The 18,805-nt window shown below is 44.8% G+C and overlaps 1 protein-coding gene across 1 annotated transcript in view; it reads right to left on the bottom strand.

The window, feature by feature from the left end:
• The window catches only part of LOC144161354 (uncharacterized), a 151,244-nt gene that overhangs the window by 96,429 nt on the left and 36,010 nt on the right, over positions 1-18,805 (bottom strand). The window contains exons 16-26 of the mRNA XM_077692105.1: positions 17,364-17,484; positions 11,948-12,096; positions 11,747-11,870; positions 7,619-7,758; positions 7,211-7,337; positions 3,779-3,918; positions 3,520-3,667; positions 832-971; positions 616-733; positions 386-537; positions 176-293 (exon numbers count right to left, since the gene is read on the bottom strand). Of these exons, the coding sequence (XP_077548231.1) occupies positions 176-293; positions 386-537; positions 616-733; positions 832-971; positions 3,520-3,667; positions 3,779-3,918; positions 7,211-7,337; positions 7,619-7,758; positions 11,747-11,870; positions 11,948-12,096; positions 17,364-17,484 (1,477 nt within the window). The remainder of the gene's footprint in view (positions 1-175; positions 294-385; positions 538-615; positions 734-831; positions 972-3,519; positions 3,668-3,778; positions 3,919-7,210; positions 7,338-7,618; positions 7,759-11,746; positions 11,871-11,947; positions 12,097-17,363; positions 17,485-18,805) is intronic.

Raw genomic sequence — 18,805 nt, 5'->3', positions numbered from 1 at the left:
CTGCTACAAAAGAACAAGTCGAGAAATGAGAAAAGAGAAACCTAGGGACGCACAACGAACGAATTCGCAATTAGAACAAAGCACGTCTCCTTTCATAAATGAACAATTACAAATTTATTTCCCAGCAAGGCCGACTGCTTTTCTGCATGCTACTATACTAGAAAAATAAACATACCTGCAGGTAACAGCGCGGTCATTTGTTCTATTCTCCTGAGTCAGATGCTTGTTCAGGTAACGAAGGAATCCTTTGCATTCGGAAAACTGTTTACGCAGCTGCTGTGTGTCGCAGGTATCTGAAGAACGCAAGGAGGTTTTAAATAACACAGCAATGCTACCAAAAAAGCGCAGTTACTTTATTCGGTACTGTAGCCTTCCAGTAACATACCTGGAGCCTGAGAAAACTTGCATGTCCAGTTGAACCTTGCTGGGATGTCGATCGCGAAGTGTTGCAGGGATTTAGAACTCGGCAAGACTGCCTTCTTATTGCACTGTTCTTTCAGTACGTTCCCAATACACCGTTCATAGTATTCAATACCCCTGTAACAAAAAAGCAAGATTAGTTTCACGTTTATAAAATAAGAATATATATATTGTAATGACGTAGGAAGTATCTACCTGCAAGCCTCCGACATTTCTGTGCTGACCGCATTGGGGTAGGCATTTGGCTTAATGATTGCTGTCACAATTCCCTGGCACATTTGAAAGCTTTCGGCGGTTATGTTGCACGTGGCTTCTGAAAATATAAAATATTACAGACACCACACATGTAGCGTAAGTAACCTTTAAGAAAGCTGCTCTACCTGACCAGGTACCGGCTGCACGAATACTGACCTTGTTCCTGTTCGCAGATGTCTTCATACTGCTTGACGTAGCGAGATATTTCCCTGCTGTCATCATACAGCTTCACGTAAGACACATTAGTGCACTCTTCGAATACAGTATTCAGGCAAATCGTGTACGCTTCCAGGCCCCTGCGAATTATCAAAATACGCTGGAGTTGCAAAAAAAAATCGCGCCAATCCACTCCGTGAATGTGGTTGGAAAGCAAAGCTGTAAACGGCACCCATAACGATTACTCATGCGACGATAGGAAAACCAGAGAGAAGTGAAATGCACTTAACCACACAATTTATTACTTCAAACAGATATTCTTGGTAAGGTTACATCAATGCATGATGCTTGAACGGTGTTTGGTTGAGTTGTATTGGTGTAGCAAGAGTGGAAACTTTTTTTTATAAAATCTAAGTAAGCTCCTACCCGGTGTTAGACGATCTGACTTCTCCGTCTCTGCGCCGCGGACGGAGGCGACGAGACTTGCGGCTGAGAAGGAGGAGGAAGAAATACTTCTGTTCAGATTTCTGAACGGCCCAGGAGTGCAGCCTTGGGGAGTGGTTCCTTCTTCTGTGGGGCCCATATGCAGTACGCGCGGCCTGTGTTCTGACCACCCACTGAAGCTGGGTCGGTAGAGAGGGCCTGGACAGCAGCATCTCCCATTTCTCTAGTTGGGTAGTTGACGGAAAGAGAGGAGGGTGCTCAGGGCTAAAGTCGCACACCCCGATTACGGGGCGGAGTATTTCTACTTCTGAGAAAAATTTACATTCAGCGTCGTAGCGATTCGGATGCATTACGTGAAGACGCGTAGGCTGTGGGAAGGAGCCCGGATTGTATGAGCCGTAGGGTAGTTTGTTGTTCTCTGGAAAGGTCAGGGTAAGGCGAAGGTACGGTCTGTCTCAGAAGGCGATAATGCTGGATTATCTCCCTGGACATGACAAGCGGGTGACTGTCCTCGTGCAGCTCCATAGCACGGGAGGTAAAAGCGCAGGCTAGTTGGGTGGGCGTATTTGTTGCCCTCCATTGAAGCGTGAGGCTGTGTCCAGATGAGCTGAATGGAACCGTTTGGGGAGTGGTTTTTTAGCACGCACAGTGCAGGTCAGGACACCCAACCCGACTGGTAATTCCAGTAGGCTTGCTGGGAATCGGTGACTACCCTCCGAACCCCTGGTTGAGTGAGAGCCAAGGTGATGGCTGCGTCTTCTGCTGCCGTCATTTGGTGGGTCCTAAGCGAGGTACACGCAAGGAGGTTGGTTCTGGAGGTAGCCACGATGATGGCGTGTTGCTGCCCTCGATTTTAGGAGAAGTCTGTGTAGATAACTTTATGAGCCCCATCGAGGGTGGTGTTTAGCGCTTGAGCCCGTGCTTTTCGTTGACCCTCGTCATGTGAGGGGTTCATATTTCTAAGCAAAGGCAGCATCTTTAGTTTTAGTCGCCAAGAGTCTGGGAGTACGTCAAGCGGAGTGACATTCTGGGCGGCCCAGCCAATCTGGTGAAGCATGCGTTTACCCACCTCAGTTCGGAGTCGCGGACCTTCTGGTTAGAAAGATGGCCTTCTATCAGCTCTTCCACCGTGTTTTGGAGCCCATGCTAAGCAGCCTCAGTGTGGACGCATTCATGAGAAGACCAATGGCCTGCTCAACCGCCTTTCTAATCATTATATAAAGCATCTCTATGTCTTCCTCGTCGAGAAGAAGATAGGGGTTTGTCGTAAGTAACACTCGAGAGGACAAAAGCTTCAATTAATCGAAAGGTACCGGATTCTTTTTGTCCTCGATTCTTGGTGGCAACTCGCCTGATCATGTGTATGATTAGATTATTGCTGTTTTTGAAGCACTGCAAGGAGACGTCACTCTTGGTGTTGGCCTGGAAATGTAGGCCCAGGATCTTGATGCTGGGGTTTGGAGTGATGGCCTGGTCATCAAGGAGTATTTGAATGTATTCCTTGATTTGGCGTGAGGGCGGACGACAAGGAGCTGTGATTTTTTACGTGAACACTGGAGGCCCCAGGCCTTAGCACATTGGCGTACTAGAAGAGAGATGCCATGGATTGGTGTCAGCTTCCTTTAATTTTTGTAACTCTTAGTACATGAGCAAGGTGCGCACAGGGCCGCTAGACGGGCGTGAGTGGTCTTGTGACGCTTTCACGTGGCATTCAGCGAGAAGGCAGGGGGTAAACACGTAGATGTGCTTGGTGAGTACACCATTTGTCTTCCCGTGTTCACGTGGGCCCGTAGCTGAATCGGTAAGACAACGGGCTCTCGCTTTGTTAGGCTATTAGTTGCAGGTTCGATTCCCGGCGGTGCCAGTAAATTCTTTTATTTGTTCGCTGGCGTTTTCTGGTGACACCAACGGTCGCGAAAGAACCCTTGGGGGGTAGAGGTAGAAAGCTTTGCTTTAAAATAAATCCTATGCCACCGGAACTAAGAAACAACGAAGGCCACACGCTCCTGTGTTCTCTCGGCCGATATTATACCCTGCCGAAATGTACCGGAATGTACCGAAATGTACTCGGCCGAAATGTACCCTGGTTGAGTACATTCGCTACCAACCTCCCAATGATTATAGAATCACACTATCGGCCTTCAGGCACTCAATAGGCGTGGCTGGAGATCTTTGGAAGAGGCCTTCATCCTGCAGTGCACACAACCAGGCTTGAGATAAAGGCAAAGAAAACTGCTTGCTTACCGGCATGCGAATGGACGATACATTTTCTGCCGAACGAACGGCATAAGCTGATACTTGAGAATCCCAAAACACTCGTTCGCATTACGGGCAAGAATTTCCTTTGAACAGGCTGCCGTTTCAGTTTTCTCCCCATCGGACGAGCCTTTTTCTGCGAAAAAAAAAATATATATATGGCTCCTGTCTGTAGCGGTGTGTTTTGGAAGGTATGCTGCTTGGAAAGATTTTGTGCCAATATTAGAAAACAAGAGATCCAACTTACTGTCCCCACCACAGACCCATTCGTGCTCCCGGATGAAATTCCCCGATGCTTCATTGATCGCTGTCAAGTTGAGAGTGTCTTCTAAGGGGCACAGCTTCTCGGCTTCATCGAATACACAACGTTCGTACTCCTGGTACGCCCTAAATGAAAATAACATAGTATTTGAATACACATCCTTGCATTCTTTTTCTGAATACGTGATAACTTCGAGAAACCTGAAATCGCTAATTGGTGATTACGCAGTTCGTTTACACTATATACATTTTTTTAAAATTTTACTTTATATTTTCTGTAGATGAGTCATCCATCAGCAATTCTTATCGCGTTGTCCACAATTTATATTAATAACTATACTAATTTTTGTAACTGAGTTTGTGTGTGTTATTTGCTTGTGACGCCTTTCGCACTAATATTTTCTCCTTTCATTGGCAATAATGCGCATCCAGTGAAATTTTCGCCTATCTTACTAAATTTTCACCGCTATTTATGCACCGAATTGACTTAAATTTACCAGTAAAGTGAAGCTTAAATTGACGATAAATTAACCGCTGACGAGCATTACGAGCATTGTTTCCTGATCTTGGAGTCTCTAGAAAACATACTGAAATCGTTCGAATTCAGAAACGAATGAAAAAGCCTGCAGAAGTAACCGACATTCACACGCCTCCCTCCACCACGACAAAATCTTGTGGAACCCTTTCCAAGGCCTGCTGTTTCTACGTAAACTGGCCAATTTCGGTCGCTTGCCTCACCAGGATACAACACCATCTGCTACGATAAGAAGTGCATCTTAAATACGGTAATGGAGGAATGGAAGTAATCTATGTCATACAGCCGGAGGCGTGGCCGGAAACAGAAAAATAAAATACCACAACGAGGTGCGCAAATTTTACACTTGTCCCCACCAAAAACAGTGCAAATGAGCACTGTACTTTACACAGCTAACTTTAAAGACCTCGCTTGATTAGATGACTTACAGTGTCGTCGACATTTATTACACACGAGTCAGTTGCCGTCTAACAAACCGCGTGTCGCGCGCTTTGCTCCTCAATTACCTCTTACCTGCGCCCATCTGGAGTGCTACGTTTCCTACCTTAAGGTGTAAATGTCTTTTGGGTATGTCAGGAGATTTTTTTTTAAATGTATTAAGACCGAACGAGGTGTCAGAGCCCCTCTTAGTGCCGGTCCGCTCCTTATGTGAAAGCAAAATGCTCTAAAGTGGGCATATTCAGTATTTTTTGCATCCTGCCCAGCACCAACAGAAATAGAGTGAAATAACAAAATCTTTGTGATCTGCACTCAGTTCCGCAACAAATAATTCCGCGAAATACAAGGTAGGCGCCGTCTGCAAGAAATTGACAGAGCAGTCGACTAACTATGCTAGCCTTCACAACTTTATTTAGCCCCATTCGGAATGAGGGCCTGGTAAGCAAGTGCACACTTTGTACATAACCTCCCTGTGTTTTAAACTTGATATTAATATTCAAGGATATAGTCAAGGTTTGACAGTATTATCGTCTGATTAATAATTAGTATTGTTGGCTATAGTGAGTAGGCCTGGGCACGGAAACAGAGATGTAAGCCATTTTAATGGAAGAGGGAAAACACTCAGCTTCAAAGGGGCCATAAGGACAGAATGCAAGTTTGGTTTATTAAAATTGCCTCTTTGTCCCAATAACAAAAGTGCCAATTTTTGCCCAAACTTCAAACAACCTACATAACTTGGAAAACAGACGGAGTAGTGGCGACTCAAAAGCCACTTTCTCAGGCAGCCCTTATTATGTCACATTGACTTGTATGTGCAATTTGTGGCCGCCGACAAAAGCCACGGCCAAAAAACATTACTGGAATGTTGTTGTGGTGCCTTTTGTTCCCGTTTGGTGTAGCAACTAAATGTTAACACGGATTTAACGCACTTATAAGTACGAAGTCGAGGTTTTGACGGAAGCCCCTCTGATCGGGAGACATGTTGAAGTAAAAACGGAGACACCGACCAAAATAAACTTAAAAACTGTTAAAAATGTTTTGAACAGCTTCTTTTGGTCGGTGTCTCCGCTTTTACTTCACTTATAACTACGTTCCCGTGTGCGCAGAAAACTCCTCCGACGCATCCCCATGCATGTGCGGTGAAACCACGTTGGAGAGGAGTTGTAAGGGGAGAGAGGTTTGCTAGGTTTGCTGGGTGTCGTTTGAAGTTCCAGAAGAGCCGAGTAAAATATGTTTTGAGAGGAGGTTGAGAGACTTACGTGGGCAGCTAAGGTTTTTAGGTACCTACACTTCAAAATCGTGGACACGCAGTGGTTAAGGAAGACTAGAAGGCTAACGATGAAATACGAAAAGAACAGTGGAGAATCCAAAACAGCCAAGGTAACCAAAAAAGAGGCAAGGCAGATGTAAACAAATAAATGGAGAGAAAAAATGGAAGCTAAAACGCCGTTAGAGATGTACAGGGCTGAGAAATTGGACATCAGAAAGAAAATTTTCTAGGATAATTCCCAGGGCAGTGCTTCGCTTTTTGAGGCTAGAGCAGTTTGCTTGCGAACTAAGAGCTTTGTGGGGAAGTATTTACAAAATGATGGGGCATGCGTGTTCTGCGGACAAGAAAGAAACTATGCGGCACATAGTGTTAGAATGCGAGTGTATCCATCCAAATCTACATGAGGGAAATATTCGGCTTCCAGAAGCCCTAGGATTTAAGGGTAGCACAGAGGAAGTTAACTTCAAGGTTGTCGAGGTGACGAAAAGAAGATTAGAATGCTGGTGGACGAAAAACAGAGAGGGGAATATTGCCTAGGGCAGTTACCACCTGCAACAGAAAAAAAAATATTTTGTGCCTAATAAGGTTTATGTGTCTGCCCTAAGCAGCGCTGGTATTGAACCAAGAGTATAAAACATAGGTATATTAGTCCTTTTTGGCAAGATGACACGTCATCACCCCGCTACAAAGGGGAAACCAAAAGCAATCATCAATCATCATCAGATGACGTAGCTACACTCGCATATACCGACACTGGTAAGGGGGAAAGGCGGATCGGAGGGAGCGGGAGAGTCTCCCGCGAAGCAGAGCCGCGCGCACCGAGCTACTGCGTGAAGCAGGGATCAGGCGGCAACCGCGGGAAGGAGCGGCTACGTCAAGGGCGGAGCCGCAGGTTGCAGCTTCGCTGGTTAACCATCCGTGTGGTGCGCATGGCCGCATTTTTTTATTCTGCCACGCCACTGTTTGCGTCGTGCAGTGTGAAAGTTGAACGTTTTTAAATCTTTTCTAGGTGAAAACAACATCTTTCTGGGCAAGAATAGAGTTGGGCGGGCTACCAAAGTATAGTCCATTCAAATAAGGCAAGGTTTCATTGCCTTCATGATTTCTTTGCGCTCAGGCCAACAAATCAGCGGAAAAAAAATCTTAAAACTCGGTCACAAAAGCTCAATACTAACCGGCATGCAGATTTGATGTCTTCTGCATCAGCAGCCGTGTTTCGCCTTGGAAGACTTTCCGGCTTGATCCATTTCTCCAAACATCTTTTCGTGATTGGTTTCATTTCAGCATATTCACACGCAGTCACTGGAGGCAAAAAAATGAAGCAGGCACGAGTAATGAAGACAAATGTTGTTTTATGGTTGATGTGGTTTTATGCTCCACGCAGGGTGGAGCATAAAAAAACAGGGAAGTCTTTAGATTTATTTGGGATTTGTACATACCCTAATGTTCCAACCAGGGACACAATTTGGGAATTTAAATGGACGTTAAACGCAAGCTTTGGTTTGCCAGTTTTGAAAAACGCGTGCGTACCCACCCCTGAACGCAGAGAAATATAAAATTATAGCTAGGGCAGGTATATTCACCTTTGCTAGAGCACACCCAGTTGTATTTGTCCAGCAGTACTTCTGTGAGGTTCCGTATCTTTGTGCTGATGGCTAGAGTGATGTTTTTGCAGGTCTTCGCTTGGGAGTGAGCGGCGCAGTTCTCGTAGTATCGCAGGTACCTAAAACACGCAAAAAAAAAACACGAGTCAAACACACATGATAATGATTCAGGTACCTAACTCATCTACTACTTATTGGCGCGAAGGTTCCGCCGCGATGTCACCCAACTGTACATGTCTAAAAACATATATTCTTGTGCGCATTTCGCGGAACGCACAATTTTCTTGAGTCGTGTGTATCCTAAATTAAAATATAATGTATTTTTATTGACATAAGTGACAAATCGAAATAAGCTTCTTTCCTACTTGTATTTGTGTTATTTTTTGCGCCTACAAACCGCGGCTTTTCGAGATTGTCGCGTAAGGCTGCATTGAAGTTGTCAACAAATAAAGCAAAAGAAAACCATTTAAATAATTGTGTAGTTTACTTCTTAATTGTCAAGTCATACAAGTTAAGCTAAGGAAATGTTAGTAGTTAGTGAGTACGCATACCCAGTGACCCATCATACATTAAGTGTTTATAAAGTCGTAGTGCTCTATGTGGGCAGACCCGGTTGTGTATTGCTAACAGCCGTGTTGCGAAAGTCGGTTGAGTGAACGCCCGGTGCATGCACCGTACATCGCATTTTCAGACGGGGAATGCATGCGGCGTGGAGCCATGCGATACTAAGGGGCCGGAATACCGACGAGCGTTCGTTCAGCTATGCAGAGGCACGCGTGCGGCATCGAAATCCGTAGGGGTCATGGAACGAAGAGATCTCTTTCCTCCGCGATAGAGCGCTTGCAACGCAGACGCCAAGTCCCTGTGAAGTATTCGGCATGCCGAGGGAGTACGCATCACGTGTCCTCTACTTCCGTTCCCCTCGTCACCGCGCATAGCCCGTAGCTCCGCAGAGGACATTCCGGGGCTGGCGAAGAGATACGTGCGCCAGTAGAGCGCTGAACTATCGTTACATTGACCGCGGGTATCGTACACCTCCCTCGCGCGTCATACTGGTAACTACGTACCGTAGCTGGCAAAAGTCTTGCCAATGGCATGCGATAAAAGACTCGTCAAACTCACCCGGACTCTACATCTGCGTCAATCGTGGAACTATCTCGGCTTATATGCCCGTGTTTTAGCATCGCCGAAGCAGCAAAAGGTTGTGATCACGCCTTATGCCGTAAGACGTACTGCACACAACGCACTCATTGGGCGTTTCTGCGCTGTTGCGTGGGCTTGTTCATAAAGTAATAACAAATCTGAGCCGCTCTACAGGTAGCGTAGAAAAAAAATTGGAATTGACATTTTGCATTCTTATTCATAGCTTTCCCATTGACACCCCGGCCGTAAACTGCGATTGTGAGAAGTACGTATACCTGAACAAATTGGGCAAAAAAAAAAAAAAATGCCAGTGATTTCGCTGAACGACTGCTAACATTCAGTCGGCCCTCTCCCAGCAGCAGAGTGTTCCGTCCATTTTTTAAAGAGACAACTTAGGGCGCAGTAATTGGCGCATCCTGGTATATGTATTGTTTGGATTACAATCAGTAACACGCATTGCATTTTGAATGCAACTAGGGCCAGCAGCGTGTTTAAATTTCGCCGTTGCACGTTTTCAGTAACCGAGAATCGCAACAAGATAGTATCACCCAGCCCAAACCGTCAGGCCGCTTGTCTTGTATCAACGCGGTAAGTGCATACAATTCTCGAGCTGATGGCGGGGACGGGAGGCCGCGGAGACGCATACGGGCTCGCCTCTTAACGCCTAGAGCAAGGCCGAGAAGACGCCGTTGAAGGTTGCGCTGGTTTGCCGCCACGGCCTCGACTGCGCAGTGAGCTGTTAAGCTGTTACAACCTCAGTAGCAGACGCGTGCGTTCACGCTACTTTTACCTTTAACGAAGTTGCGTACGCGTCCAGTTATGAAGAAATCACCTATGAAGCTAAATTTTGGTCGATTTGGGACCGCAAAATAAGCTATATATATATATATATATATATATATATATATATATATATATATATATATATATATATATATATCAGTGTGTCGAACCGGAAAAATTACCCGTTCGGTTAGGGTTCTGGTTCAGGCGAAATCATTTCGTCCCGGTTCAGTTCCGGTTCGACAAAATCACGCACTTAACAGGTTCGATAGGTTGAGTTGTCACTGAAATTAGAAAAAAAAATATTTAGTAGTTTAAACGACAGTCAAATCAAAATACAAACAAAAATTCAAAATGCTGCTGTTCCGCAAAGGCAGTGGTGCAATTAGAAAGCAAACGTTAAACAATTAGGAGATATTAGAAAAACAAATGAAGTGGCGACGGATTTACCACCTAATTTCTGGCCCAGACTTTAGGTTGTCCTAGCGACTATTCATAAAGCCACCGCCAAGAGATACGACGGTGGGATATATTTTCTGCCCTTTCCTTTTTGTTGAAATCGCAATCCTCGCTTTGGAATCGCCCATCAGGCTAACCTTGAAGCCTCAAATTTAGGCCTGCGTACTGGCGCGTTCAAATACCAGCGTTTAATACCAATGGCGCACATTTTTTATATTTGTAACAAAACAGAAAAGTCCTTCAAGAGGCACATAAGTACTACCAATGAATTAGATTGTTTGGTCACCCTTAATAATTTGTTAGCTGTCACCTTATCGAATGTGTTAGCCACACTTTTGTTAACAGTAAGCTTACGCTCAGTCATTGCATTATTGCTCTGACCTCTGCAATTCCTTTTGCGATAGCTATACCGGATGTGTGCATTAAAATCAGTATGTCATCGTACTGCCTGACCCCCGGCCATCGTTCCGTGAGCTATATTGCGGAATCTTATAACAGATTACCCTGTTACAAAATGAAAGGGAAATTTGACGCGCGGAGCATGAGATGGGGCTTTTTTGGGTAGACGCTCTTTAATTAGTCCACAGCAGTACTCCCCTCCGGAACGAGTAGCAGTAAAAGTAATGTAGCGAGTTGGGCAGTCAGTACAAGTGCACCTTCGAAAAAAAAGCAGATCTGAAAGAGACAAAACTGTAGAACGAGCAGAAAAGATGATCGCTGGGCGAATGGGGCAGTGTGAGGTACCGGCCTGCCTTTCTGCACGTGTCATCTGCTTTATTACTGTTTCTGATTCCAAGACAAGGTCGAGGGCCAAAGTTTCTTGCCAAGGGATTAAGTGCGTACCTCAACAGTTTTCTCTGGCATATCTGTTGTTATTTGTATCTGTAAAAAACGGAACTTGTACACTGTACTGTCCTCAAAAACTGACCACGGAAGTCACTTCCTTCGCATTGATGACACGTTTGGTTGTGAAAAGCCGGGCAAAGAAAAGTAAAGAGCAATGTCCCCGTTTTGGTGATTTTTTTTACTTACTCGGTTTTACTTACTTTTTACTATATATATATATATATATATATATATATATATATATATATATATATATATATATATATATATATATATATATATATATATATATATATATATATATATATATATATACACGAATAATTGGGAATAATCAGGAGCAAGGCACGCACAAAACAATACGTTCGCTTCTTAGTACGACAATCGGAAGCCCTAGCAGTCTGCACTCATTTCTGCTCTGATGCAATCATCGTATCCAGGGAAACGCTGACCCACAAAATGGAGCAGACAGAGCCGCGGGGTTTTAAAGCGGTCTTTTAGGAATCATCGAACTTGTCTTCAGGAGCATGGTACAATACCGGCGAACTTTATATCTGAGCGAAGCTTGTACAGCGGAGGAAGATACCGAAAACGGAGCACGCATTTTCAGCATCGCCCACTTTTACGGTTTATCTTTACAGATGGCATGGAAGCAATGCGATCATGGGGCCGACAGCTGGCCTTCGCAGAGAACAGGAAAAGCGGCACAGTTGAAAAAGGAACGATGAAAAAAAAAAAAAAAAGCGGGAGGAAAATAACGCGATAGAAATTCAGCCGTGAGTGCGTTCCGAATCGGAGCAGATGAAATAGTCGGCACAGAGAGGCATCGCTTAACAGGTCGCGAACAAAGAAATAAAATGTCAAAATACGGCGTACTTGCAGGCCTGCTTCAGGTTTGCAAGGTTGTTTCTGTTGCTTGACATTGGCATCACGACGCTGGTGACGATGCTCGTGCACTGTATGATGTTTTCCAGCAGGGCTTCCTCCGTGCACGAAGAAGCTGCGTGAGCAACGTGTTCATGTTACGCGCGCACATTCATAGACTCGCGTGCTGTATGTAGTATTTCTCGTTCGTACCTTCGGATGGAGCGCTTCCGCAGAGCTTGTTAAACTCGGCCACTGGCTGGAAAAATTCGCTCGCCTCTCCCAGTATGGTGGCGACCGATGAAGTACTGCACGAGTCTGAAACCTCTTCGTTCACGCAGGCTTCGTAGTAACTTGCAGCCCTGGCCAAAACAAGAAAACCGGATGAGATCTGTATACACGCGCAAACTGCATTGAGGGCAAGAATAAGATGATAATGCAAGCTATAAAAGGAAGAGAATACAGATACTGGATGGAATTGACGTTGAAAAAACGAGGACAACGAGTGCCAGTGATACTGCCTCGAAAGAAGGTAGCATCCCATCGAGTAAGTAGAGTGACATCTGAGGGGTGACTCCGCGCGAATTGTTTTTTTTTTTTATCTGGTAGGCATTGGTATGCGAAGCGTATGCTGCCTGAATATCGAAAAATGGTTCTGCTGTGAGGAATAGTTAATTTGGTCCGACTCAAATGAAGCCAGTTTGTATGGTGCATTGTTTTTCGAATTTTTTTAGGTCACGACAAACGTTTCTGGGCAAAAAAGAACTCAATGAGTGAGCTTTACGTTCAAGTATGAGCGAAGTACTTGATGGGGGTAAAAAACATTTGTTTCTCCAACTTTGCGGCATGAAGTATTTGTCTTAATAGAGAGCTAAGCTTGCATTTTGAATTTATCACCTATGAATTTTTGCCCTAGAGTAGAACCTTTAAAAAACACCGTACATTCATAGCAGTAGTTTACTTCCGCGAAATTTCCGAGCATAACTTCCCTGTTCACGATCATGTAGAGAACGTCGGCATCGGAAGGAAACGTCGTTTCCAAACAACGGCATTTGCAACGGGCTAAGCGTAACGAAATTCTGTATCCTTATGGAAAATTTTCATGGCTTGGACATTTTGCAATATATTTTAAAGTAGGTGCATTAGTTAAACAGTTGCTGACTGCTTGCCACAACCGTACATTCATACCACCAATTACAAATGGGAGGCCGGTAACAACTGTAGCGTCAATAATGTAGCTATGTGGGTGTCTGATGCTGTGCGCCGAAAAATAGAGAATCTACTGGTACCAGTGAACGCCACTGATAGCATGCGGCCCCCACACGGAACGTGGGAGGCAACAATTTAGTTTACAGAAATATATCACAAGTATACTTCGTAGAACGAGATTTTCATTTAACACACCCTCGCGTGTATTTATTAAGCAAAATATGCTTAGCTTTGAAATGGGACCCAGGCTTTGCGCTGTGCAGCTGAGCCCAAAGACGTGGGTTCAAAGACCCCTGGGGCGGCCATTTTTCTCATTCATCATCATCATCATGAGCTAGTTTGTGTCCAGTGCAGGACGAAAGCCTCTCCCAAAGATTTCCAGCCACGCCTATCGAGTGCCAGCTGAGTCTGTTTTCTCCCCAAAATTTCGTAACTCGTCTCGCCAACGAGTTCTCGGCCGACCCCTAGTGCGTTTGCCGTCTATTATTGGCAGCCAGTCTGTCAAACGGGTGGTCCACCTCTTGTCCCTCATTCGCATTACGTGACCAGCCCATCCCTATTTCCTTCGCTTAATTTGAACTAGAATGTCCTCCACCTTGGTCTGTTCCCTAATCCATGCGGCTGTTTTCCTGTCCTTCAACGTGACCCCTAACATTCGGCATTCCATGGCCCGTTGTGCCGATCGAAATTTGGCTTCAAGTCGTCTGGTGAGATCCCAAGTTTCTACCCCATAGTTCATTACTGGAAGAACGGATTGGTTAAATACAAGCATTTTGAGTGACAGGGGAAGCTTGCCAGTGAGGATGTCGGATTTCTTACCAAACGCAGCTCACCCCATGCTTATTCTGCGGGTAATTTCCCGTTCATGGTTTGGATCTGCAGCTATGACGTGCCCAAGATATACGTATTCTCATTATAAGGTGAAAATATAGACAACCCGTTTCTTAGTATTCCGGACCGCGTTTTTATGTGGAATTTCCATGCTCACCATTGATGCGTCGCCCTCCACTAACAGAGTGCCTCATAGCCTGGGTGTAGCTTGGCGTGTAGAGTAACCCCCAGAATTTTAGGAACAAGGTCTTCTTAGCGCTGAACAAGTTAGCATGTATCAAATTATCTTCCGACGCTTGTTTGTTGTAGAAAACTTGATAAAATCTGTTAGGGTGTATCTGCTCATTTTTCCCGACGGATTTTCGTAGCCAACGGTATCGCAGTGGCCCGGGGCCTTCTGCGGAGTAGCCATGACTTTATTTTTCTGCATTGTCAGGCAACGTGAATTAGGGATTCTTTAGTGAAATGTAGTGGAAACAGTACATACTGAAAAAAAATGCATGTAGTTGTATTTAGGCAATTAGTAATTAACTGTAAATAAAACTGATTTCTCGAAACGTAAGTACTTCACAAGCCTTCTGCAGGGGCCGGGAAAGTTGGTTACGGATTGTTGCAGATGTAAGTGCAGACATTTTTTTCTATGCACTTCCGCTTTGGCTCACCTATGCATAAGGACGAAGTGAGGGAGATCTTGCGAGCCTCGCTTCGAAAGGCTGGTAGCGGCCTAGGACAGAGTGTCGCAGAATCATTTACATCATAGCGAGGTTGCTTTCCTTATGCGATACTCTGTAAGTGGCGTGTGACGACAGCATAGCGGCTGCAACGAAGGCGGCTGCCCGGGGCTTTCCGCCAAGGACAACCCGTGAGGAAATGCCTCCCCCTCCCCATTCTCCGCATTACCAACTACTTATTGCTGTGACGCTGCCCTTTCTTTATACTATTCCGGCTCATTTTCTCATGCACACGTGTATTTGCGGAAACTGAGGGATGGACAATTGAGGCGGCGCAAGCCGCCTGTATGGTGGTCCATTTCCGTAGGCCTGATTTTTCTGGTCTCGTTATAATTCTTTAATTGTAAGGCTATTTTGCTGCTCGCAAAGATCCCGCCCCGCAGACATATGGGGGTTATCCCCAGTCATCATTTTGGAGGTAATCTGCGGGAGTAAAAAGCCAGTTCAAATTTTTATCCCAAAACCATGTTGTGACAACTGGCTAAAGACAGGTTTTGGTAGTATGGGCCGGCATTACACTGCCCCAACCGTATGTCTGCCGTGCTCGTTGTTTGAACGCTGTGATAAAATCTGTGCGCGAGCTAAGCGCCCCAAAACTATATTCTGTATCAGTTGCGCTCTCACGAGTCATCACGATGAAAGGAAGAACCCTTCTTTCGTGTCGGCGCACCGCCGACGTGGCGTGTCGTTTAGAGCGAAACATTTTCCGAGTTTACTGTCGACGTCAAGAAACTAGATTTCACTCGCGCTTCACGCAAAATTATTCATCGTGCCCTCCGCTAGTAAAGCATATCAGATTTGTTGGTGCGTGATACTCTGTAGCACTTCCTATAGAACTTTTCACTCTTTTCGTTGTGTCTGGAAGCACAGAGAAAGCTATAGTTATCGCCAGCACGGAGCGGCACTGCGTGATTTGCTCGTCGCACGAGATACACCTTCCATTTCTGTTTTATTTTTGTGACTTAAAAAAGTTGCTATGGAAAAGCGTTCATTGCTGCAACTGAAGGAAAACCGGCCAACAGCCGCTGCGTGGCCTTAGTGACGTAATTCGAGCCGTCGAAGAACGTCAAGACCGGGAAAGAGAAAAATCTTTTGAGCGACTTTACAAGTTATCCAATGGCCATAAAGCAGTAATTGTTGGCTGGGGTACTTTGGGTGTGTTGGGCGACTACGTTCTGGAAGCATTAAAAATTAAAAAAAAAGTTGAATGAAGTATCGCAGGGTCTCTTTAAGCAAGGTTCTAAGTTATCTGCTGGGCCTAGGGTCTTAATGTTTCGCTGATTTACATTGGGATACCCTAACCTAAGTACTGGATACGTTGGTAGACTACATTCTGCAAGCATTTAGGATTTCGAAAGAAGTTGAAAAGAATGTTGCAGGGTCCCTTTAATTCCTGAATATCTGCCTAAAAACATGCTCTTGGTGTACGGTTGTCGGATGGCGCCGATAATAACTTATTCACCCTGAAATTCGGGCTTTTGACGCCTACACTAAACTATCGAACATATCGCATGTAACCCCCTATTACACTCTGTAAGATCAGTACGGTATAAAAATTGGAGGTGGGTGCCTTTTGCCCCATCGGTCAACAACCTTTTCTCTTTCTGTTGGCGACTACATTAGGCAAAACTTCGAAAAACAAGTTATGAAGATCCAAAACTTCCCCTTACCCACATACAGTCGAGTCCACTTATAACAATATTGAGGTGCCATGAAAATATCATTGTTATAACCGATTATTGTTATAAGCGGGTTATGCCGAAAATAACAAAGAAAACGTGACAAACAAGAGCATTTAATGAGGGGAACATGGTAAACAAGAGCACTTATTGAGGGGGAAGTTGCTTAAACTTTTCACTTTTTAGCAGGTAGAAAACCGTACGCAGTCAGCTTCGACTGCTTACTGGCCATCTTATTGACATCTTTTTGCAGAGCGTCCAACTGCTGCGCATGGCCGAGCGGAAGGTTTTTAGCAAACACAAAATCGCGGGGAGTCGATCATTTGCAACGCTTCCTGATGCGACACAACCTGCATGGGTTCCAGTTCCGGCACCCTCAGAATGGACTGCCCCACTGCCCGTAGAGGCGCCCATCCGGTCCTCCTCCCCCTACTCCGCGTCGCCGCGGCAGGCGAAAGCAACGGTGGCATGCGAGCCTCTTCGGCGCACACTCGCCACGTGCGAGGCCAAGTGCGCTATCGCCTGGCCGCCGCGCGTATGCTCTCATGCCCTTTTGCGTAATAGGCGGGGTTGGGGTGGCATTGTCGCAGCGTTTTTGCATTTTTGTTTCGTTCAGGGTTGGTTCCAGTGCCCACATTTAATTGTTATAACCGATATTGCATCATGACAGCATTGTTATAAGCGGTTTATTTTGCCATAGAATGAAAAGCTGACGGTGCCGCGGCTGTCCATTGTTATATCCGATATATTGTTAAAACTGGTATTGTTTTAAGTGGACTCGACTGTATATCCTTACGCAGCGGCGTGCGTATGGTTTCATTTCGGAAGGGGTGGGAAGGCAGGGAACAAAAGTCGAATGTAAAAAGGGATAAAAATAACCTAAACATGAATAAAAACCAACAAAAAAATAAAAATTAAAAAGAAAAGAAACTTCGAGGTGCAGTGAGTGGACTCTTCACACCCTGCGAGTTCTGTCTATTGTAGTTTTTCTTTTGGGGCGTTGCAAAATAGATCGTGGTGGTGGTAAGAGCCGACATCAAAGCTCGGCAAGCTTGGCGCGCAGAATGCGACAGAAAAATAATTATTGGTAGTAATTATTCAATCATAGGCAGAGTAAGTGGCCTAGGCAGGAATATGCTCATTTCACGGCGCTGAAGGAGCTTATCGTTTTTCTCTTACCGGCACATTTCTTTCTTGTCCTTCGCGCTCGCCGAAGCGTTGGCCTTGATCGGAAGGGCAATGTCAGTGAGGAACGGCGTACACCGGCGCAATTTTTCAGACAGCGACGACAGGTAGCAGGCTGTTATAAAGAAGTCGGAACGGACAGAAGGAAAGGCTCAATAAATCTGTCTGCACACCGTAGCAATAACGAAAGGCAATGAAAGGAAGTGGCTTATCAACATACGTTGTGTCGCCCTTGGGATACAAGTCCACCTGTACTTAATTTGCAGGTCCAAGGCGTACTCTAGTACTTCCGGAGATGGCGGATACAGCGTGTCGCTTTTGCAGTGATCGTTGTGGATTTCCTGAACGCAGTTGTCGTAGTATTGTACGCCACTGAAAGAAAAAAAAAAGTGTATTCACGTGCGAAATCCTTTATGGTTGGACTGTCACATGCGTACTTTAGTGAAACGATTATAAATACAATGCATCCGTATTTTTATGGTATTTGCACTTACAGGTTATCTTTGCCTCGAACAAAGCTGTGTGTTTGTGGAGGTGACGGGTGATTTGCATGTGAGTAGATGTAAGTTTTTATTCTTAATAGGAGCTGAGTAGCGGCTGGTTGGTCATTCGAAAATGCGCAATAAAAACCCAAAACTTAAATTATTCGAATTATTGCCCCCCCTCCCCCCCCCCTCTTCCAAGGCGGACGACTTCAAGTGACAGATACATAGGACCGGTATTTACAACCAATCGTTCCTAGCCCTAAATGTTCCTTGCAGCCCAAAAAGTCAAAGATGTGATTACCTAATAATAACTTTCCTCAATCAGGAAGCTATCATACACGTCCCGAAATCAACAGAGTTTCAATGACCGCAAAAGTGGCGATGTTTCCAAACTTGCCTCAGCGGTTAGTTTGTGGAACGTTCCGAAACTTAAAATGCTAACTTTTCAGTTTTTTGGAGTGCCGAGATATTCCACAAGGTTCCTTACAAAACAAAGAAAACGTGATCCTTTCAGCAACAGCAATACAGTACCACTGCATAGATACTAACATTACTCACTAATAAAAATATAAATAAAAACCGCGGAGGGCTTCCGGGCAACTATATTTTTTGACATTATAGAGGTTTAAAGTGCAGGCTAGCGTTCGAAACGTAATCGTAGTGAAAAAATAGTCATTTTAACCATTTTTAGTAGCGGATTTTTTCTGCCCAGCCGAATGCACTCCTTCGAGACTTCCACGGCTATTTGCTTAAAAAGCTGTTTTTTTATAGGTAAAGAAAATGGTCCTAAATTTAGATTGTTTTTTGGCCTTGTGGAGTAGTGTTAGCAAATGTAATCCATTACACCGTTTATGCGTAGTGAATGAGATAATGTCATTCGACAGATGATGGGATGGTCATCGTTACCCAAATAATAATAAAAGTATACCATTTCAATTTTGGTTAGTTTTT

Source organism: Haemaphysalis longicornis, unplaced genomic scaffold (assembly GCF_048455015.1).
Source record: "Haemaphysalis longicornis isolate Haplotype H1 unplaced genomic scaffold, Haemaphysalis longicornis Haplotype H1 scaffold_1, whole genome shotgun sequence".
NCBI lineage: Eukaryota > Metazoa > Arthropoda > Arachnida > Ixodida > Ixodidae > Haemaphysalis > Haemaphysalis longicornis.
Note: the sequence above shows the minus strand (reverse complement) of the source record. Positions and strands in the feature narration are given on the sequence as shown.